At 42.9% G+C, this 23,205-nt stretch overlaps 1 protein-coding gene across 15 annotated transcripts in view; it reads right to left on the bottom strand.

Moving 5' to 3' along the window:
- LOC144495111 (microtubule-associated serine/threonine-protein kinase 4-like) overlaps positions 1–23,205 on the bottom strand; it is a 462,554-nt gene that overhangs the window by 190,136 nt on the left and 249,213 nt on the right. For 8 of the 15 annotated variants that reach the window (XM_078215011.1, XM_078215009.1, XM_078215010.1 and 5 more), the window contains one exon: positions 17,638–17,718. The exons of the other annotated variants lie outside the window; for them this stretch is intronic. In XM_078215011.1, coding sequence (XP_078071137.1) covers positions 17,638–17,718 — 81 coding nt within the window. The remainder of the gene's footprint in view (positions 1–17,637; positions 17,719–23,205) is intronic. 15 annotated transcript variants of the gene reach the window in all.

The raw sequence follows: 23,205 nt of genomic DNA on the forward strand, positions 1-23,205 counted from the left end.
AAGTGTAACTCAGATATTAGAGGGATGTTTTTTACACAGAGGGTGGTGGGGGCCTGGAATGCGCTGCCAAGTAGGGTGGTGGAGGCAGGCATGCTGACATCGTTTAAGATTTACCTGGATAGTCACATGAGCAGGCTGGGAATGGAGGGATACAAACGATTGGTCTAGTTGGACCAAGGAGCAGCACAGGTTTGGAGGGCCGAAGGGCCTGTTTCCTGTGCTGTACTGTTCTTTGTTCTTTGAAAGAAGAATATCGATCATACGGCTTCTGCTCCTTATTGCCCTGGATCTAACAGCCTAGCTGAACGAATGATTCACACAGTGAAATCCCTCTTTCTCAAGTACAGACAGACATCTCCACCAAGATCAAGCCAGTGTTGTTCTCTGACGCCTATCCCCTGCTGATCAACTGCCATTTACAGGAAGGCAAGAGGATTGGCAGGGGACATGGAGCTGAATGTGAATTTGTTGACCTGGAGAACATTGATGAACTCAAAAGGAACAACAAAGTTTGGAGAACCATGAAAATCCCTCCTTGTTCCCAACACACCGGTGGGAAAAAAAAATCAAAGCAAATGTCAAGCGATTGCTCATCCTGAATATGCTACGAAACTCATACTTACCTGCTTGGCAGGAACGGAGGTTGGGAATTCCAAATCCCTAAGGTCTTCAGACCTCCAGCACATGTATAGGCGGGGTGGGGTAGTGGGCTGGACCTGTGCAGTTCGACATCTTTAGATTCTTCAGGCCAAGGACAGGCATTGCATACCCACAAATAGAAAGAAACAAAGGTGGGAAAACCTGGGTAAGGAGACCAGGTGCAGAGTGCCAGAATAATAAGTTTCCTAGAGAGAGGGACAAGGGAGGGGGACGGGGAGAGGTCCCACGAGAAAGCCCTACGTAAAGGACAAAGACAGGGGACAGAAGTAGGTCCCAGTTAAGAGAGAGAGAGGAGCAGGGAAACAGGTTCCAATTGGAGAAAGGGCTGCTGGGAGCAGAATTTAAGAAGTGGGCTCGGAAGATCCTGAAGGCAGGCTGAAGATCCAAGAAGGCAACTGAAGATTGGTGACTCCATGCTCTAGGCTGCTGGGGCAAAGATACCCCTTTGAAGCAGTGGTGTTCTGCTTCATGTAGCCAAAAGGCTGAAATTGTGCTTGTGGTGCTTTAGTGCACACAGGAATCTAGGGGAATGGAATCTTGGAAGAAAGGATTGAAATCCTGCAAAGTGAGTTGTTGTTGAAGCCGTCCGCATTGGAATTCCGAGGCAAGATCTTCGAATGTGAAGATTAGAAACCCTCATGAGAGAGGCAAAGATTGGTTGACTAACAGTGTTACAGACATCTGGGTGGGTTAATGCAAAACCCATGGAATCTGCTTGGGTAGCGTTCGGAGTTTGTGTAGTCTGGTTTGCTCAACAGTCAGCTTGTTCACTCACATATCTCATACTCATAGAAATCATAGAAACCTTACAGTGCAGAAGGAGGCCATTCGGCCCATCGAGTCTGCACCGACCACAATCCCACCCAGGCCCTACCCCCACATATTTACCCGCTAATCCACGCATCTCAGAACTCTAAGGGGCAATTTTTAACCTGGCCAATCAACCTAACCCACGCATCTTTGGACTGTGGGAGGAAACCGGAGCACCCGGAGGAAACCCACCCAGACACGAGGAGAATGTGCAAACTCCACACAGACAGTGACCCGGGCCGGGAATCGAACCCGGGACCCTGGAGCTGTGAAGCAGCAGTGCTAACCACTGTGCTACCGTGCCGCCCCTAAAACATGTTGAGGTCCCACCGAGATTACTGGCACCGACTAGTACAAGATACATTTTGTAACCTGTTTTATCTTTCTAACCTTGTAACATTAATTTTATTTTTGTTCAAAATCTGTAGGATCTTGTGGCTTTATTCACTTAGTAAGTGTCTTGGATCTCAAACTTTGACTACTTTAAGCAAAAGCTATTGGGCCCCAGCCAGACCTCATCAACTACTTGTGGCCTGGCCAAGGAAGTTGAGACAGATAGCAATGTCCTAACTCCAGAAAAGCAGGCAGAATCTACTGCTGCTGCAGCTGATGAAGGTCCATGGGAGGGAAGACCTCCAAGAGGTAACGACCCAGCAGGTCTCACTCTTGCCCTCAGAGGCCTCCACGATCACCTTGTGTCCAGAAATGTGATGGGTTCATCCTTCTTCTTCCAGAAGATATGGAGAGCTCTGCGATTAGCAGTCTGAAGCAAGGCAACACCTGAGTAACATCACAACTTGACATTTCCGCACAGTCTTTCATGACAGACTATCAACTTGAAGTGCATGAACAGTAAGGCCTCCCTGTCATCTATCATGGAGATCTTAGATGAGATAACATGCCTGGACAAACTGCTAACTCTAGACAAGCTGAGGCCATTGGTTTCTTGAGACGAGTAAAACTCACAACAGCGACTGCTTACCATTCGAATTGTATTTGACTCTGTGGGATCGATCAAGTTCAGCTGGGAACGTATGACAGTATGCTTCTGGTCAGCAGCATGGCAGAACACATGAGGAAAGGCATCATCACCCTCATCTTCCAGCAGAAGGGGGAAGAGAAGGAAGGTCTGAAATAGGCAGTTCATTTCACTGCTTAAAATGGACTCTAAAATTCTAAGGTATTTGCCAGTCAGATCAATCTGCTCTTGAGCTGATGATCCATTTTGATCAGATTTGTGCTGTGTCTGGAGGAAGCCTCGCGCTTCCCAGGGACACGATTGCCTCCATTTTATTAACCAGTGGTACATTGTCAAAGGCTTTCTTAAAATTCGAACAGACAACATTCATTATTCTCCCTTTGCTGTTCATCCAAAAAATTCAATTAGATTAGCCAAGCACTATCTCCTGTTTACAAATCTACACTGGCTATCCTTACATAGCTCAAACCTCTCCAGCACCTACTGATGTTTTCCCCCCGATTATTATTTCTGAATCCTTTTCCACTATTGATGTAAAACAAACTGGCCAGTCGTTACTGGAGTGTCCTTACACCCTCTCATCAAGGGCACCCAATTTTCCACTAAGTGCAGGTTCCAAGTTGCAGATGGCGTCCAGGTCATGCAGTAGGCAGCGCAATCAAACCTGGTGGATTTACATAAAAGCAAAATACTGCAGATGCTGGAATCTGAAACAAAAACAGAAAATGCTGTTAAATCTCAGCAGGCCTGACAGCATCTGTGGGGAGAGAATAAAGCCAATGTTTCGAGCCTAGATGACCCTCTGTCAGAGCTGTGGATTATAGGTTGGCACACCAGCCATGCAGAGGGCACAAAAAATTGTCTTCTACTTGACCCTAACTCCATTATCCCGCCGCCCTATTACACTGGACTCAAAGTCCAGTCCCCTTCAGAGTTCTGATTCAGGGTGCCTAAACCTTTCCACAGACACAGACACAAACCCCCCGCCAGCGACCATGCCAAACATCTAATGACTGCCAGACAGTGAGAGACGCTGGAAAGGAAGATAAGTGAGTTAGAAAGTCAGCAGAGGCCAATAACTATAAATCACTTTCAAAGTCCGGTATAAGTCAGACAGAAACGAAACAATCTGTCGACAGCTGATGAAAAACGACTTTGATAAATCAAATCAAATACCATGGCAATCTTGAAAATGTCTCCACATAGTTCCCATTATAAAGACTGCGGAGCAGGATTGTCAACAGTTTAAAAAGGAAGGCAATCTGACTTCTGATCTTCTAAAACAAAAACAAATTTGCGAATCATTAGACCTTGAACTCTGCCTCTGTCCACACAATCCGTGACTAACCTCCCACAGTGCCAACTCCTCTTGGAAGTTACAGGATCAGATAATGCCAACTGGAGCCAGTGTGAGCCAGCCGGCCGTGAAATATTCCCTGCCAGGCAAAGTAGCAAGGGCCCAACTGTAACCCAGGTGAATCTGACAAGATTGTGCGTCCTGAGCTGAACAACCCATCCTGGTCCCTCCATGCCGACACTATAGTTAAGAAAGCTCACCAACGCCTCCACTTTCTCAGGGGGCTAAGGAAACTCGGCATGTCCACTATGACTCTCACCAACTTGTACAGATGCACCACAGAAAGCAATCTTTCTGGTTGCATCACAGCTTGGTATGGCTCCTGCTTTGTCCAAGACCGCAAGAAACTACAAAGTTAAAAGTTTATTTATTAGTCACAAGTTACTGTGAAATTCCCTGAGTCGCCGCACTTTGGCACCTGTTCGGGTCAATGCACTTAACCAGCACGTCTTTCAGATTGTGGGAGGAAACCCGGAGCACCCGAAGGAAACCCATGCAGACACGGCGAGAACGTGCAAACTCCACACAGACAGTGACCCAAGCCGGGAATTGAACCTGGGCCCCTGGCGCTGTAAGGCAGCAGTACTAATTACCGTGCCGCCTTGGGTCATTAATGAAGCCCAGTCCATCACTCAAACCATCCTCCCATCCATTGACTCTGTCTACACTTCCCACTGCCTCGGAAAAGCAGCCAGCATAATCAAGGACCCCACACAACCCGGACTACTCTCTTCCACCTTCTTCCCTCAGGGAAAAAGATACAAAAGTCTGAGGACACGCACCAACCCACTCAAGAACAGCTTTTTCCCTGCTGCCATCAGACTTTTGAATAGACCTGCCTCGCATTAAGTTGATCTTTCTCTATACCCTAACTATGACTGTAACACTACATTCTGCACCGTCTCCTTTCCTTATCTATGTACAGTATGATTTCTCCGTATAGTGCGCAAGAAACAATACTTTTCACATGTGACAATAATAAATCAAATCGAAATCAAATGAACACCTGCCTGCTGAAATTCCTTTGCTACGTCAGCAAGGAGGGCTACCCCATTACTTACACAATGTATAAAAACCATGTGCAGCAACAGTCTCTGTTTCCCCTTCCATTGGGAAACCCAGTAATGATGGTGCTACCTCCTCACCTTGGACCTGTCACCTGCTCCTTCAGCAGCGCTCCGAAAGCTAGTGGCGTTTGGTACCAAATAAACCTGTTGGACTTAAACCTGGTAGTGTTAGATTCCTTGCTGTGAGGCAGCAGCGCTAACCACTGTGCCACCATGTCATTTGGTACTTATTTTCAGACTTTTGTATCTTTATCCTGGTGGAATAAGGTGAAAGAGAATATATCTGGGGTGTCTGGGAGCAATTTGTATTGCTATAAATATGAAATACGATAAAACTGTGACAACCTTTTCCAATATCTTGCAAATAATCAGCGTCACTGGATACAAACTTATCCAGAGGTAAACCTAGAACATGCCCTTTGGGAATTCAAGGTCAAATGGAATTCTAACCCTTTTAATGGCTTCAGTTCCTGTGGCACAAAGAATGTACTGAAAACTTCATCTCATCACCTCTTGTCCAACCAAACTATAAGCTGATTGAAAAAAAATGGCAAGGTCTGAACATATCAGTCAGAGAGGCAGGTACAATAAAGATAAACTCTCTTCCTCCCTACTCCAAATGCTTTCAGTCAAAGTTGCAGTCTTGTACGTTGGAGTGGACAGCAAGTGCCTACAAATATGTTTCAAACACCGTCAACACAATTCAGAGGCTAGGCATGAAAACCAGTGCCACCCTTCTCAAAAAAACCTTCACAGACTCTGTAAGTAGCGCAAAAGCACCCTACTGCAGCATTGACCTTTTCAGCCTTCAGGAAGCATCAGCCTTCTTGAAGATTCTTCCAGTTTGCCAGTCCATTTTCGCAGACGGTTGCAGCGGTTACTTGACTTCTATATTTATTCTGGTCACCCTACTTCATTCGGCCGCTCTGAACAGATGTTAAGGGAGCTATAAGGAGCTAGTTGACTCCCTTTCTGAAAGTCCAACTGAGCTAACCTTTGTGCACCAATCTGCAGTTTTCCTCCATATCCAGTCCTTTAAACCTGTTATCTGTACTAATATTTAACATACTTGACGTTTTGCCCAATATTCCACACCCCCTCCCTTTTGTTATAGTCAGCTTTACAGAATCATTTCCAGTTCTCTGGTGGAACAATTGATCTCTTTCAAATATATCGACCTCTCTTTTTATCCAGCTCCTCGGGGGCGTATATTCCCAGAATTTTCAGTTTCAATGTCAGAATTTCAGCATTCACAGTCTTCTTTTAATCTCAGTAGGAATTACTGACCAGCCAGCTATGAGATACTATCTCAAGCTCCCTTTATTTTATTTATTATTTGTGTTACAAGTAGGATTACATTCACACTGCAATGAAGTTACTGTGAAAACCTCCTAGTCGCCACACTCCAGCGCCTGTTCGGGTACACTGAGGGAGAATTTAGCATGGCCAATGCACCTAACCAGCACATCTCTCTGACTGTAGGAGGAAACTGGAGCACCCGAAGGAACAGGGAACACGGGGGAGAACGTGTAGACTCCAGACAGACAGTGACCCAAGCCGGGAATCGAACCTGGGTCCCTGGCACTGTGAAGCAGCAGTGCTGACCACTGTGCCACTGTGTCACCCTTCATCCTTTAACCATGTAAAGGGTTACGGGGACAGTGGATGTGAAAAGGTATTGCAATGTCCGATCAGCCATGATCGTACTGAATGACGGAGCAGGCTTGATGGGCCGAAAGGCCAATTGCTGTTCCTATGTTCAAAAAGTATCTTCACTCTGAAGATCAGAATCTGTCATTCATAACAAGGGAAAGATGGAAACATAGGAGTAGGCCATTTAGTACTTTGAGCCTGCACCGCCATTAATTTTGATAATGGCTAATCATCAAACTCAAAGTCCTGATCCCACCTTCCCCCATATCCCTGGACTCCGAAGAGCTATATCTAATTTCTTCTTGAAATCACATTATAGAAAAAGCAAGTGATAACATTTTTAAAATAAAAGTTCTGATTTATTACTTACGAATAAAATTTAAAATACCAAAATTAAGGCTTACATCAGAAATTCCAGAAGGAACAAATGTTTTCAATACAACTAAAGGTGTCATTCTGAAGGCTTTGAAAAAATTAAGCTTCCTTTATTTTTGCAGTCACAGCACAATAGTGCAAAACAATTTCCATTTTCTGGTTAAAGAAGAAAGGGGAAAGCACACAAATCAGTAAATCTGTGATGGAACATTAAAGACTGTATCTTTCTGGGAACAATTAATTTATCAGTGGTCATGCACATTTATCACTTCAACTTCAAGAGCAGCTCCAACACTGCATTAGACGCAGCCCTCCCCCGCACTGCAACATTTCCCTGACAACATCCATAGCAACGGATTGCCAACCTATCATCAGTAATACAAACACACCATGGAAGCATGAGACAGCACAAAATCCCTACCAGAAATTAACGTAAAAGTAATTCCACAAACAATAGCCGAAAACCCCGCTTCTCAACGTTATTTTGGTCGAAGGGCGCCTTTCTCAAATGTTTTAAATTTATTCAGGGGGTGGGAGTGCCTCTGATAAGGTCATCTTTATTACCCATCCCTAACTGTCTTTGAGAAAGTGCTGGTAGAGTGTAGGTACATCCACAGTGCTCTTGGGTAGGGAGCCCCAAGGTTTTGACCAACACAACAAAGTAATGGCGATATATTTCCAAGGCACGGTGGTTAGCGACTTGGAGGGGAACTTGCAGGGGGTGGAGCTCCTATGCATCCAATGCCCGTTCACCTTTAGATGGTAGGAGTGAGAGATTTTGAAGGTGCTGTTGAAGGTGCCTTGACAGGTTGCTGTAGCGCATCCTGCAGGGGTACACGTTACTGTCACTGTGCCTCTGTAGTGGAGGAAGTGAATGTTTAAGGTGGTGAAGGGGTGCCAATCAAGCACATTGCTGTTGGAGCTGCACTCAACATGGCCCGTTGTGCATGAATTTCAGTGCAAATGCCCTATGTGGGCTGTATGTGCCAGCAACTGGCTGATTGAATCAAACAGCATGTTCCTTCGTTAGTGTGTAACAGGCGGAGTACAGAATGTACCCAAGCAGCCCACACTTGCAAAACCCTAAACAAAACTACTTTTAGACACGGCTGTATGATTGGGCAGCAATTGGTGAATTGCTCCCCAGGAGAGTGAGGAGCCTATAGTTAGTCACCTGCTGCTTTCGCCATGCTACGGTCTCAATCAGAGTTGCGTTGCCAATGTATCAGCACCCCTTTTCTCTTGTAGTATAAATTGCGATCGTTTGAAATTTGGCATTCTTATGTCTGTCCTGATGACTGAAAAACGAAAGGCCTCGACCACGTGTCTCTTTTAAACAATATTCAGAGTTGCGAGCCTTTGAAATTTATTTCCAGACTTAATAATTGTGGTAGAAACGATGCCAACATTTGAGATTGTTTTGGATAGATGGTTGGAGAGAGGTTGGAGGGCTTTGGGAATGGAGAGAGCAAATGTGAAATGAGTTATTCGGTTGCTTGGTGGTAAACTGTACACTTACTGTGCACAGTTCTAGTCACCCTGTTATAGGAAGGATGTTATTAAACTAGAAAGAGTGCAGAAAAGATTTACTGGAATGCTACCGGGACTTGATGGTTTGAGTTATGAGGAGAGGCTGGGCAGACGGAGACTTTATTCCCTGGAGCGTAGGAGGCTTAGGGGTGATCTTGTAGGGGTCTATAAAATGAGGGGCATAGATAAGGTAGATAGTCAACATCTTTTCCCAAAGGTGGGGGAGTCTAAAACTAGAGGGCAGAGGTTTAAGGTGAGAGGGGAGAGATACAAAAGGGTCCAGAGGAGCAATTTTTTCACACAGAGGGTGGTGAGTGTCTGGAACGAGCTGCCAGAGGCATTAGTAGAGGCGGGCACAATTTTGGCTTTTAAAAAGCATTTTGACAGTTACATGGGTATAAAGGGATCTGGCAATTGGGACTAGCTTAGTGGTAAAAACTGAGCGGCATGGACAAGTTGGGCCAAAGGGCCTGTTTCCATGCTGTACACCTCTGTAACTCTAAATGCTGATATGGATTCATTGGGTCAAATGGCCTGATCTTGTGGTGTAACCTCAGGGAATTAAGGGAAATGAAAAGCAAGTAGGAAAGTGGAGTTGAAACCCAAGATCAGCCATGGGCGGCACGGTAGCACAGTGGTTAGCACTGCTGCTTCACAGCTCCAGGGATCTGGGTTCGATTCCCGGCTTGGGTCACTGTCTGTGTGGAGTTTGCACACTCTCCTCGTGTCTGCGTGGGTTTCCTCCGGGTGCTCCGGTTTCCTCCCACAGTCCAAAGATGTGCGGGTTAGGTTGATTGGCCATGCTAAATTTGCCCCTTAGTGTCCTGAGATGCGTAGGTTAGAGGGATTAGTGAGTAAAATATGTAGGGATATGGGGGTAGGGCCTGGGTGGGATTGTGGTCGGTGCAGACTCGATGGGCCGAATGGCCTCTTTCTGTACTGTAGGGTTTCTATGATTTCTATGATAATTGTACTGAATAGCAGAACAGCTCGACATAGCACATGATCTGCTCCTACCTCCATTTCTTGTGACGTGAGAAATGACACAACCTTTCAAGGTTTTCTTGGTATTTGTATTTCTTCATGTTAAGCAGCATACTATTGAATATGTGTTTTATCCATGCAAGCATCTCGTATGCTTTAGATGATATGGAATCCAAATCCGTATCTTAATTTTAGTTTAATTATCTCTGCCACTGAAGGTGTGCAGAGGTCAAGTTTCCACCACTAGGGTTGTTAGTCTGTTTGCCTGCAAGTGATACATCTCAAAAGTAAATATTCATGTTTTCAGTAAAACTTGGTACACCAATAAGGTATGGACCAAGGAAAAACTGATTGTTTTTGGTAAAGATGTTGATCGGAATAGACTTTAATTCTTTGAAGGACCTGTGAACATTTTAAAAATGTTTCATTTACAATTTTGTTGATTATTTTAGAATGTTGCGGATTGCCTCAGCTGCTGGGATCCGATTTGTCACAGCTGTCAAAATGTGAGCAGAATTTTCAGAGCAGGTAGTTGGATGAGTATTAGCCTGAGCCTCTTCAATGAGTAGTAAGCTCTTAATTAAAAGGTTTATTTTTTTCAGCTTAGTACATTGTTCGGGTACTGGACCAGAACCCCAAGGTATATTATGAAGCCAGACTAGGCCGCAACAATTTTTTCTATTTTGGAATAAATGCGAGGATAGAATGTTTTGCTCAAGGAGTAATTCCACTAACAAATGAGGGATCTTTCATAGTAAAACAAACTTTATTTAACAACACAATTAAATATAAATTTAACAAATGAAACAGCTCAACTATTAACAGATCAACAATATTTAAAAATGAAAAGGAAACAGCTTTATTTTCTAACTTACCACTGTTTCAGTTCCAAATAAGCAACATTCCTCTTAAAGGCTTAAATGCCAGTTTAAACACAGTTAGCAACCATGAATATAAATAGTCTTGAACCTTTTGGAGAGAAAATGTGTTTCAGAGCGGCTTGCAGAAGCCTCTGTCTTCAAACAATTCCCACCTAGAACTCCAACTCTAAACTGCAAAAGCTTCTTCTCTCTACTATAGACCTAGCTCTGCCCATTAATGACATCATGGCCCTGCCAATCAACTTCTCAAAGAATCTTTAGTGCGAACAAAAGTCCATTAGCTCTATCAAAGTAACAAATTCCCAACTGAAATGAGTAATCATCGTGCTTTTAAAACATCTAAGCTAAATGTTTTCCAGACATACTGACTACCTGTAGAATAAAGCTGAATTTTTAAATATCCTCCTTAAACATAAAAAAAATCTTTATCGATTACGCTATCATCACGGAATCAACCGAGCAGGGAAAAGCCTCAAGGAAGAGCTGCATAATTTTAATGATGCTGAGTTAACACAGCACGGCAGAAATACTGAATGCCCTTTTCACTTGTTAGTTCTTGTAAATAAGGCAGGGGAGATACCAGTACAAAGATCATTCAAGAAATTAATTATCTGGTGATAAAGAGAGGCATGGTCATCAGCATCCAGGTTAACAAAAAGGTAGGATTGTGCAATACATACCCTATGCTGACCTACAGGGACAATGATGAAACTGAATTTAGATCTACAATGGTACTGTAGGCAAAGGGATAACCAGATTTTGAACAGAATTGAACTTTGACTCCTCCGCAACTTCACCTTGGGCTGGTAGTCAGATAGGGCATTAACAGCTTTGGAATGAATGAAAGACAGAGTTGCAAAGCCCAGATAAATAATAAGTCCTAGATCAATGTATTTGGTACTTTGCATTAAACTTAAATTAATTGGAACATACTCATCAACTCCTACTACAAGAACATGTACAGAGGTCAAGTGGAAACCGGGTCAGGTTTGGCTTCGAGTTAATTGTCCAAATGTACAAAAAGTCTGCTTTCAGCTCCTCAAAAGTTTTGTCTCCAAAGACATAGGGCGGAGTTTTCCCACCCCGCTTGTAACGGGAATCGTTGTGGGTGGGACACGGTCCATGCAAAGGTCCGTTGTCCTCAAATGGGATTTTCCGACCTTAGAGCGAGTGTGGCCGGAAAATCCCACCCATAATATATGAAATCTTTTGAGATGCAGCTTTCCTTTTTTTTCTTCCTTAAATGGATTTATTCAGGGTCCACCGAACTGTTGTCTCATGTGAAGATTACTTTTTTTTCCAGATTAATTATGGCTAATTTTAATTTAAGATGAGACATTTGTTTTCCTGATATAAATATACAATAATTGGTGTTATTTCAACATCTATGCTATTGTATTTAAAACATAATTCTAGATTCCTGTCCCATGCCGATAGTTAAGAAAGCCCCATCAATGCCTCTACTTTCTCAGAAGACTAGGGAAATTTGGCATGTCAGCTACGACTCTCACCAACTTTTACAGATGCACCATAGAAAGCATCCTTTCTGGTTGTATCACAGCTTGGTATGGCTCCTGCTCTGCCCAAGACTGCAAGAAACTACAAAAGGTGATGGATGTAGCCCAATCCATCATGCAAACCAGCCTCCCATCTATTAACTCAGTCTACACTTCCTGCTGCCCCGGACATTCTCTCTTCCACCTTCTTCCGTCGGGAAAAAGATAAAAAAGTCTGAGGTACCAACCGACTCAAGAACAGCTTCTTTCCTGCTGCCATCAGACTTTTGAATGGACCTACCTTGTGTTAAGTTGATCTTTCACTCCACCCTAGCTATGACTAACACTATATTCTGCACTCTCAGTTTCCTTCTCTATGAACAGTATGCTTTGTCTGTATAGCGCACACGAAACAATACTTTTCACTGTATACTAATGCATGTGACAATAATAAATCAAATCAAATTTTGGAAATTAAAAAGGATGTGGATTGGAGCAATGATGCATTTTACTTAATTTCGAAACATAATCAATGATGATTTTTTTATTCTTTCATGGGATGTGAGTATCACTGGCTGGGCCAGGACTTGTTGCCCATCCCTAATTGCCCATTTCAGAGGGCAATTAAGAGTCAGTCACATTGCTGGAGTCACATGTAGGCCAGGCCAGGTAAGGATGGCAGATTTCCTTCCCAACAGGACATGAATGAACCAGATGGGTTTTTCCGACAATCGACAATGGTTTCATGGTCATCAGTAGACTTCTAATTCCAGATATTTTTACTGAATTCAAATTCCACCATCTGCTGTGGTGGGATTCGAACACAGGTCCTGAGAGCATTATCCTGTCTCTAGACTACTGGTCCAGCGATGACACCACTATGGCATTGCCCGCCCCTTTAATAGTAATAGATCTACTGGTCTGTACAGTCACTGAGATTGGCCAAATTCTGGATTTCACTACAGTATACATCATTGCGATTATATATGAATATAATACCAGTTAGATTCTATGACTTTGAAAGTGACATGCAGGTTGTTTGTTCATGGAGGCGGTGAATTTGCTCTCATGGAGTAATCAGGTCAACATCCACGTGTAAATATGAGCTGTAAACATTAATAATCAATAAGATGATCAGATTGCAAAGCCCAGACTGCAGCCAGGCAGTTAGTCATAGATGGATCAAAGAGCACACAACATTCAGCTCCTTCTGCTAACTGCTGCAAATCACAATGTTCTGCATTTTCACTTTAATGACTGCAGTGAATAACGACTCATTTCCAGCATTTGAAAGCAAACTTCTCCAAAAGGTTCAAAGGAACAAAACGGGCTTGAAACGACTGTAGTCAGGAACTGGAAATGTACATTCCAAAGGAAGACTACAACTTGTCCTTAGCTGTTCACAGGCACCACCATGGGAGATCAATGCATCGCAAATTAAAAATCCTGTCAACTTTTCCCATTATAAATTCCCATGTCCACATTTATAATGAAAACTGCCTTTGTAAAGTTGTCATACTGTAATCACATAGTGCCCCAATGGAGGCACCGCAGTGCCAAAACTGACAGTGGACAGTTTTGCCCCCGAATCCCATTGACCTCAATTTAATGAGGGCTCCCGGTACCCGACACGGTGATTACCTATTGTTTACACAGGCAGTTTCCATGATCAATCAAGACATGGAAATTTTAAATGGAAATATGAAGAACAGCAGAATGCATGACTTTGAAATGAACTGCATCTCCAATCCAATTATTCCCCCTTCTCTCATCCCAATGCACCAAAAAGTACATTCGACCTTGACTTCTCATACGTAATGCCAAAAATCGACTGGTAGTCAGAGTCAATAACCCTTCCAGGCAAAATTATTTATGGCTTGAAAAGCTATAATTACAATAGGCTCTAGGAGGCCAGAAAATCTACTAGATCAAATGTTAACAAAATTAAATTCTCGAGCGACATGGAGTTGGCATGCCCCTAGGCTTTCTTAAACACTAAATCTCTTGTCCTCCGGATTCACCTGTCCCTTTAATAGTTTTACAATTCATTAATTTTATCTACTAAACATTTGTGCACTTTATCGGATTCTGGAATCTTTTTAATAAAGTGATGGAAGGTTAAACATATACCTGCAGCTTTAATAATAGCAAGCTGGCGCCCCATTCTACTCTCAGTCGGGTCTTTGCAAGTCACACGTTCGAAAAACATGCCTGTTTTTGAGCTGCAAACTTCTTTGTGCAGTGCCCACTTTCGCAAACGTGGCGATGCCCTTTTACTCATTTTCAAAGTGAACATGTGTTGCTCCTCCACTCAGAGGGAGACTGGCAAAGCTCACAAATAAACAGTGACCACCTGGATTAGGTACCATAGAACATAACAGCGCAGTACAGGCCCTTCGGCCCTCGATGTTGCGCCGACCTGTGAAACCAATCTAAAGCCCATCTAACCTACACTATTCCAATATCATCCATATGTTTATCAAATGACCATTGAAATGCCCTTAATGTTGGCGAGTTCACTACTGTTGCAGGCAGGGCATTCCATGCCCTTACTACTCTCTGAGTAAAGAACCTACCTCTGGCATCTGTCCTATATCTATCACCTCTCAATTTAAAGCTATGTCCCCTTGTGCTAGCCATCACCATCCGAGGAATAAAGCTCTCACTGTCCACCCTATCTAATCCTCTGATCATTTTGTAATCATCTTACCGGACGGCAATCAACCCGATGGAACTGCACCCCACACAAAACAAGAGCAAGCCCAGAAGCAAAAGACAGCAAGCAAAAGAAATTAATTAAAAATGTAAAATGAAAGAAGCACCAGTAGAAGTCATCAAAAGTGCAGCGCAAACATGTAGGTAAAGCTAAATTATTCATCACCTCTGCAAGCCACATCACTTTTTGACCCAGCACAGGTGCTCGACAACTGCCATAGTTCTGAGCTGCATGGATGGTGCAGGTTTACTGTTAATCAACTATTTGTCATTGAGGTAACCTAAAGGAATCATTTTCCATGGAGCTAAGCTTCAATTCATCCATTAATTATCATTTTTCAATTGATCAATCTTGATCAATTGGGCCAGTGGACTGACGAATGGCAGATGGAGTTTAATTTGGACAAATGCGAGGTAATGCATTTTGGTAGATTGAACCAGGGAAGGACTTACTCAGTTAATGGTAGGGCGTTGGGGAGAGTTACAGAACAAAGAGATCTAGGAGTACAGGTTCATAACTCCTTGAAAGTGGAGTCACAGGTGGACAGAGTGGTGAAGGAGGCATTCAGCATGCTTGGTTTCATCGGTCAGAAAATTGAATACAGGAGTTGGGACGTCTTGTTGAAGTTGTACAAGACATTGGTAAGGCCCCACTTGGAATACTGTGTGCAATTCTGGTCACCCTATTATAGAAAGGATATTATTAAACTAGAAAGAGTGCAGAAAAGATTTACTAGGATGCTACCGGGACTTGATGGATTGAGTTATAAGGAGAGGCTGAATAGACTGGGGCTTTTTTCTCTGGAGCATAGGAGGCTGAGGGGTGACCTTATAGAGGTCTATAAAATAATGAGGGGCATAGACAAGGTAGATAGTCAATATCTTTTCCCAAAGATAGGGGAGTCTAAAACTAGAGGGCATAGGTTTAAGGTGAGAGGGGAGAGATACAAAAGTGTCCAGAGGGGCAATTTTTTCACACAGAGGGTGGCGAGTGTCTGGAACAAGCTGCCAGAGGTAGTAGTAGAGGCGGGTACAATTTTATTTTTAAAAAGCATTTAGATAGTTACATGGGTACGATGGGTATAGAGGGAAATGGGCCAAATGCGGGTAATTGGGATTAGTTTTGGGGTTTTTTAAAAAAAGGGCGGCATGGACAAGTTGGGCTGAAGGGCCTGTTTCCATGCTGTAAACCTCTATGACTCTATAAAATATCAGACAGCCGTGAGGAACTTTAATAATTCCTCACAAATATTTATTCTTGTTACGTCCTGCTGGATACTCAGAGGGAGTAATTTTACCCTAACCCACGCAATGGGAAAATAACGTGATTGGATCAGACTCTTGTTTAATACACTGCCCAAATCTGGACTTATTTTTTTTAACAAATTGGAAAGTAAACTTTAGTTAGGCCGCATTTGGAATGTTGTGAGCAGTTCTGGTTGTCAAACTACCGGAGGGACGCAAGGGTTCAAAGAAGGTTTACCAGGATGTTGCCTGGTCTGGAGGGTTTTAGATATGAGAGGTTGGAGAAATTCGGATTGTTTTCACTGGAAAGACAGAGGCTGAAGGTCAACCTGATAGAGGTCTACAAACTTAGAGTTATAGAGGTTTGCAGCATGGAAACAGGCCCTTTGGCCCAACTTGGCCATGCCGCCCTTTTTTTTTAAACCACTAAGCTAGTCCCAATTGCCTGTGTTTGGCCCATATCCCTCTATACCAATTTACCCATGCAAATGCTTTTTAAAAGACAAGATTGCATCCACCTCTACTACCACCTTTGGCAGCTTGTTCCAGACACACAGCGCCACCTGTATTTAAAAATTGCCCCTCTGGACTCTTTTGTATCTCTCCCCTCTCACTTTATACCTATGCCCTCTAGTTTTAGACTCCTCTATCTTTGGGAAAAGATGTTGACTACTGACCTTATCTGTGCACCTCTTTATTTTATAGACCTGTATAAGATCACCCCTAAGCTTCCTATGCTCCGAGGAAAAAAGTCCCAGTCTATCCAGCCTCTCCTTATAATTCAAACCATCAAGTCCCGGTAGCACCCTAGTAAATCTTTTCTGCACTCTTTCTAGTTTAATAATATCCTTTCATAAGAGACATAGATAGGAAGGATAGTCAGAGGCTTTTTGCCCAGGTGGAAAGGTCAACTACAAGAGAGTACAGGTTCAAGGTGAGAAGGGGAAAGTTTTTCACACAGAGGGTGGTGGGTGCCTGGAATGCACTGCTAGTGGAGGTGATGGAAGGAGGCACGTTAAAAATGTTCAAGGCATGTATTGATAGACCCATGAACTGGAGGCAAACAGAGGGATAGGAACCATGTATGGGCCATTAAGTAGTGGGTCTAAATAAGGAATAGGAATCGGCGCAGGCTTGGTGGGCCGAAGGCCCTGCTCCTGTGCTATATTGTTCTTTCTTTCTTAAAATCGGAAGGGCTGTAAAACAGGATGATGATCAGACCCCTTCGGCTCTCCACCAGGCGAGTCAAGTTACCATTCTCCCCACGGTCACAAGTTGCTCAGTGTGTCACAAAAAGCACAGTTCAGGTGGTAAATCGGAGAATACCAGTTGGTTATGAATGGAAACATTAAAAAAAAATGAGACAACTGAAAGCGTGGTGAATGAAAATACACAGAATTGGATGCACGGTGGCACATAAGGCAGCATGGTGGCACAGTGGTTAGCACTGCTGCTTCACAGCACCAGGGGCCCGGGTTCGATTTCCAGCTTGGGCCACTGTCTGTGTGGAGTTTGCACGCTCTCCCCGTGTCTGCGTGGGTTTCCTCCCACTGTCTGAAAGACATGCTGGTTAGGTGCATTGACCCGAACAGGCGCCGGTGTGTGGCGACTACAGGAATTTCACAGTAACTTCATTGCAGTGTTAATGTAAGCCTTACTTGTGACTAATAAATATTAAGCAAAAAAAAAAAACCCTGTCCAATGAAAAATGTGACAAAAATACAATTGCACAGAATTAAGGAATATTATCAACACCACTGAAAATGACAACAAAATGGAAACTGGACACAACCTTAAAAACTGGATGTCCTTCCTCGATGCACACACAAACATTATTTTCAATTGAACGTTCCCTAGGCAGGCCGAAACAATATCATACCCTTACCTCCAAAAGTGAAAAGCATGTAGTGGACTACATGGACTGCAAGGACTTGTGGGAGTAGGGCTCAAGCTTCGTGGTGTCAGGCTGAAAGTTAAAATGTCACATCTAATCAGAAAACTGGCTGTTCTTTATATCATGCCACAGTGAATAGATGAAGAACGTAAAAAGCTGCAGCAATTGATAAACACTTAAAAATATATTTCCTGCCGGAATTCAGCCATTAAGTCTTATAAATTTGTCAGGATGTGCTGTTGACAGTTAAGATTGGAAATGTTATCCCAGTGTCTCCTTCTTTGAAGACATTTAAGGGCCATGTAAATATTTCAGCTGATTTTTTTTCCTAAAACATAAGGCTGCTGCTGAACATATTTCTCACGGGCACCTTCTTCAAATATTTCACTTACTTCTTGTGGGTGGAAGTTGCACTTGGTTCAAATATTAACAAATCTTTAAGATTTATCTTGTGCTGTCTGAAAAAGACTACATCAGCTAGGCCAATGGCAAGTGTCTTAGAAAAGTATAGAGAATTGTATAACTTCATCTCAAAACTTCACTAAATAAAAATGGAATCTTATATAATGACCGCATTTGACGTTCTCAATTTTACCCTAAAAATAAATAAAGGGGGTAAGTTAATCAAGAGATATAGAGCTAAATAAATTGAGTTGAAGTGTAGATCAGCCACAATTCAATTCAATGGTTCAAGGGGCTGAATGGTCTACTGCTCATCCTATGTTCACCTATACCTACAGCCAAAGTCATCCACCACCATCCCATCTTAACGCCTCTTGTGGTATTTGTGTGATCTTGGTCACTGATACCACCTCTCGAACCATTTCATCCTCTCATATGTTCAACCTCCTCACCCTCTACTAAAACTTTCAGGGAAAACATTCTCCCCTTGCTCCGTAACTAATCCACTCCAGGTCACAGAGTCTTCTTTTTGAGCTTACACCCATCAACATGCCTTTTCCATGGCTGAGCGACTAAATATTCCCTCATCTATATTCAGAACTCTATTTCTCATGAAATGATGCACCCTCAAGGCTGTTTCCCACCATGACCCCACCTTTGCTCCGTCAAGCCCAGAACTTCAAATCTGAGCACAGCACGTACATGACCGGTGAAGTAATTTATCGAAAGAGCTGACTCAGTCATGTTAAGAAGCACAGTTGCATCTGACTCTCCTCAGTCCGATTCTCCTACCATTTCAGGAACTTCGAAGCAAAGGCATCTCCTCTGTGCTTTCCATAAGACACTCCCTAACCTGCTTCCACCGGCATTGTCAATACCAAAGTGTAGAGAGGTAATATGCTTGTCTTGAAGATTAAAATCACCACATTCACCACCTCATGGCTCATGTCCACTACGCAACATCTAATTCTGTGTGACTCAGCAGTTTCTCTATGAACATGCAAATTAGGAATAGGAGTAGGCATCTCAGCCCCTTGAGCCTTCTCCGTCATTCAAAAAGATCAGGGCTAATCTGCTTATAACCTCAAACTCCACATTCCCAACCATCCTCGATAACCTTTTACCCCCTTACTTATTGGGAATCTATCTACCTTTACCTTAAAGATATTCAAAGACTCTGCTTCCATTGCCTTTTATAGAGTCATACAGTCCTTTTGACGATGAGTGTCCAAAGACTCATTACCCTCAGAAAATATTTCTCCTCATATCTGCCTTAAATGGTAACCCTTAATTTTTAAACAGCCCCTCAGCACTGATGCCGGTGGCACACCACTTCTTAAATCCTGCCAACCAGAAAAAGATCCATTTATGCCTACTCTGTTTCCTGTTAGCTAGTCAATCTTCTATCCATGCCAATGTATCCCCTGCACTATGAGCTTTTATTTTCTGCAATGACCTTTTATTTGGTACTTTATCAATGCCTCTGGAAATCTGAGTACAGTACATCCACCAGTTCTCCTTTATCCACAGGACTCATTATTTCTTCAAAGAACTCCAATAAATTGATTAAATGTGATTTCCCTTTCACAAAACTTGCCTGATTATCTTGAATTTTTCTAAGTGCTCTGCTATAACATCTTTAATAATAGCTTCCAATAACAAATATTAAGTTAACACAGTTTCCTGCTTTCAGGCTCCCATTTTGACTAAAGGAGTTACCATTCACTATTTTCCAATGTAAATGGAACCTTCCCTAAACCTAGGGAATTTTGGAAAATTAAAACCAACTAATTCACTCGTCACTTTTTTTTTTAAAGACTTTAGGATGAAATCCATGTGGACCCAGGGACTTGTCAACCTGCAGCTCCAACAATTTACTCAGTGCCGCTGCTTTGGTGACTGTAATTTTCCTGAGTTCCTCCCTCCATTCCATTTCCTGATTTACAGCTATTTCTGGGATGTTACTTGTACCCTCCATAGTGAAGACCAATTCACAAGGTCATCCCCCTATTTACCATTAATTCATTCCTAAGACTCACTTTCTAGAGTTACAGGGTCATAGATGTATACAGGAAAAGACTGTGCCCATCAAAGCCAAACCACCTAACTGTCCTAATCACATTTTCCAGCACTTGGACATAGCCTTGTCTGCCTTGGATCACAAGTGCACAAGTATATACTTCTTAAATGTTAATGAGGGGCTCTGCCTCCAACACTCTTTCAAGCAGAGAGTTCTGCTCTTTGGGTGAAAACGTTTTTCCTCACATCCCCTTGAAACCTCCTGCCCCTCATCTTAAATCCAAGCTCCCTAATCACTGATCCCTCCACCGAGGGGAAAAGTTACTTCCTGTCTACTCTATCTGTGCACATGATGTGGAGATGCTGGCGTTGGACTGGGGTGGGACTGGGGTGGACACAATAAGAAGTCTCACAACACCAGGTTAAAGTCCAACAGGTTTATTTGGAATCACGAGCTTTTGGAGCATTGCTCCTTCATCAGGTGAGCTCTGTGCACCCCATTATTCTATCCCTCTCAAACATGTCCCTCCTCAGTCTCTGCTCCAATTAAAAATAAATAGTCGCTGGACTATTAATCCAGAAACTCAGCTAATATTCTGGGGACCCGGGCTTGAATCCTGCCACGGCAGGTGTTGGAATTTGAATTCAATTAAAAAATATCTGGAATTGAGAATCTACTGATGACCATGAAGCCATTGCCAATGGTCAGAAAAATCCATCAGGTTTACTGATGTCCTTTAGGGAAGGGAATCTGCCGTCCTTACCTGTGACTGTGACACCAGAGCCACAGCAATGCGGTTGACTCTCAACTGCCCTCTGAACAAGGGTAACTATGAATGGGCAATAAATGCTGGCCAGCCAGTGATGACCATGTCCCATGAATAAAAAAAACCCAGATTATCTAATCTCTCTTCGTAATTAAAACTCTCCAGGCCATCCTTGTAAATCTCATCTCCACCCTTGCCAGTGCTATCACATCCTGCCTATAATGCGGATTCCAGAACTGCACACAAAATTTTAAACTGTGGCCTGACCAACATTTTATATAATTCCAGCATATACCCTTCTGCTCTTAAACTCGATGCATCAGCAGGTATACCATAAGCCTTCTCAAACACTTTATCCACCTTTCCTGCATTACGGGACCGGTGTACATGCATACCAAGGTCCCCTCTGATTCTCAGTGCTTCCCAGAGTCCTGCCATTGTGGTCCTTAATGGGCCCTACTCTTTTCCTAGTTATCCTTTTAAAACAATTTAGAATTTTTCTTTATTTTACCTGCCAGTATCCTTTCATGTTCCCTTTTTGTTCTCCTAAATTTCCTTTATAAATTCCTTCTTTACATTCTATAATCCTCTAGGGCTTCTGCTGTTTCGAGCTCTCAATGTCTGCGTAAGCCTCCCTTTTTCTATTTATCCAATGCTGTATATTCCTCAATATTCAGGGTTCATTGGCTGGGACCAACAAATCCATTGTCTTTTTTGGAACATGTTGGCCCTGTAATCTTCCATTTTCCTTCTTGAATGTGCCCCACTGTTCTGTCATAGATTTACCTAAAAGTCTCTGCTCCCAGTCAACTCTGGCCAAATCAAATTTGATCTTATTAAAATTGGCTTTCCCCCAGTTCAGAACTTTGTTTTCTAGCCCATCCTTGTCCTTTTCCAATACAATCTTGAATCTAACAAAGTTATAATTGCTGTCTGCAAAATGCTCCCCTACTGATACTTCAACCGCTTGCCTGACTTTGTTACCTAATTTTTAAAAATTCATTTGTGGGACATGGGCATTGCTGGTTGTCCAGCATTTATTGCCCATCTCTTGTTGCCCTTGTTCAGAGGGCAGTTGAGAGTCAACCACATTGCTGTGGCTCTGGAGTCACATGTAGGCCAGACCAGGTAAGGATGGCAGATTTCCTTCCCGAAAGGCCATTAGTGAACCAGATGGGTTTTTCTGATCATCAGTAGATTCTTAATTCCAGATTTATTTTGTAGAGTTCAAATTCCACCATCTGCCATGACAGGATTCGAACCCGGATCCCTAGGACATTAGCTGAGTTTCTGGATTAATAGACGAGCGATAATACCCACTAGGTCATCGCGATCCCTAGATTAAGTCCAGGACTGCGTCTTTTCTTGTAGGACCTTCTATGTACTGGCTTTAAAAGTTCTATAGGAGCAATAGTCCCTTTGTTAACTCTGTGTTAAATAGAAACTGGGATTGTCTGTCTTTATATTTCTCCCTAGCTTTCTCATATACTCTCCCCTCTTTTTTCATCTTTTTGTGATTCTTTGCTGTTTTCAAAAACTGTCCAATCTTCAGAGATGCCACCCTTCTCTATGCAATTAATTATATGCTCCCCCCCACCTCTCCATTTTCAGCACCTTGAAACATCTTGTATCATAGAATAGAATCTCTACAGTGCAGGAGGAGGCCATTCGGCCCATCGAGTCTGCACCTGACCACAATCCCGCAGAGACCCTATCCCCATAACCCCACATATTTATTCCGCTAATCCCCTGACACGAGAGTCAATTTAGCATGGCCAATCAACCTAACCGGCAGATCTTTGGACTGTGGAAGGAAACCGGAGCACCCAGAGGAAACCCACCCCGAAGTGGGGAGAACGTGCAGACTCCACACAGACAATGACCCAAGCCGGGAATTGAACCTGGGTCCCTGGCGCTGTGAGGCAGCAGTGCTAACCACCGTGCCGCCCTCCAATTATGCATTAGAAGTGGTGATATTGATGTACGTTGCTGATTGAATTTACTGCATCGTCCCTTATAACCCACTCTAAACGTACAGAATTGCAGAATGCGGTCCTGCAAAACGTCCATTTAAGAACAGAATTTAACTTATTCAGTAAATCAGTGGCTGAATTAGTACTGTTCTCTAGTGCTATGAAGATTATTATGCATAATTAAATTGAAGTACCAAATAACCATCTTAATAGGGACTTAAAACCCATACACTAATATATATGCAAATTTGAAGAGCGTGGCTGAGGTTAAAACAAAGGGGCAAATTAGCATTGCTGTAAAAACAAACAGTGCAGAGCCAAGCGAGCTATTATACTGGTGATTTTCACAATAAATACAGATTCTCTGCAGTTGGGACCCACAGTAATTCATCATTAAT

Source organism: Mustelus asterias, chromosome 6 (assembly GCF_964213995.1).
Source record: "Mustelus asterias chromosome 6, sMusAst1.hap1.1, whole genome shotgun sequence".
NCBI classification, from domain to species: domain Eukaryota; kingdom Metazoa; phylum Chordata; class Chondrichthyes; order Carcharhiniformes; family Triakidae; genus Mustelus; species Mustelus asterias.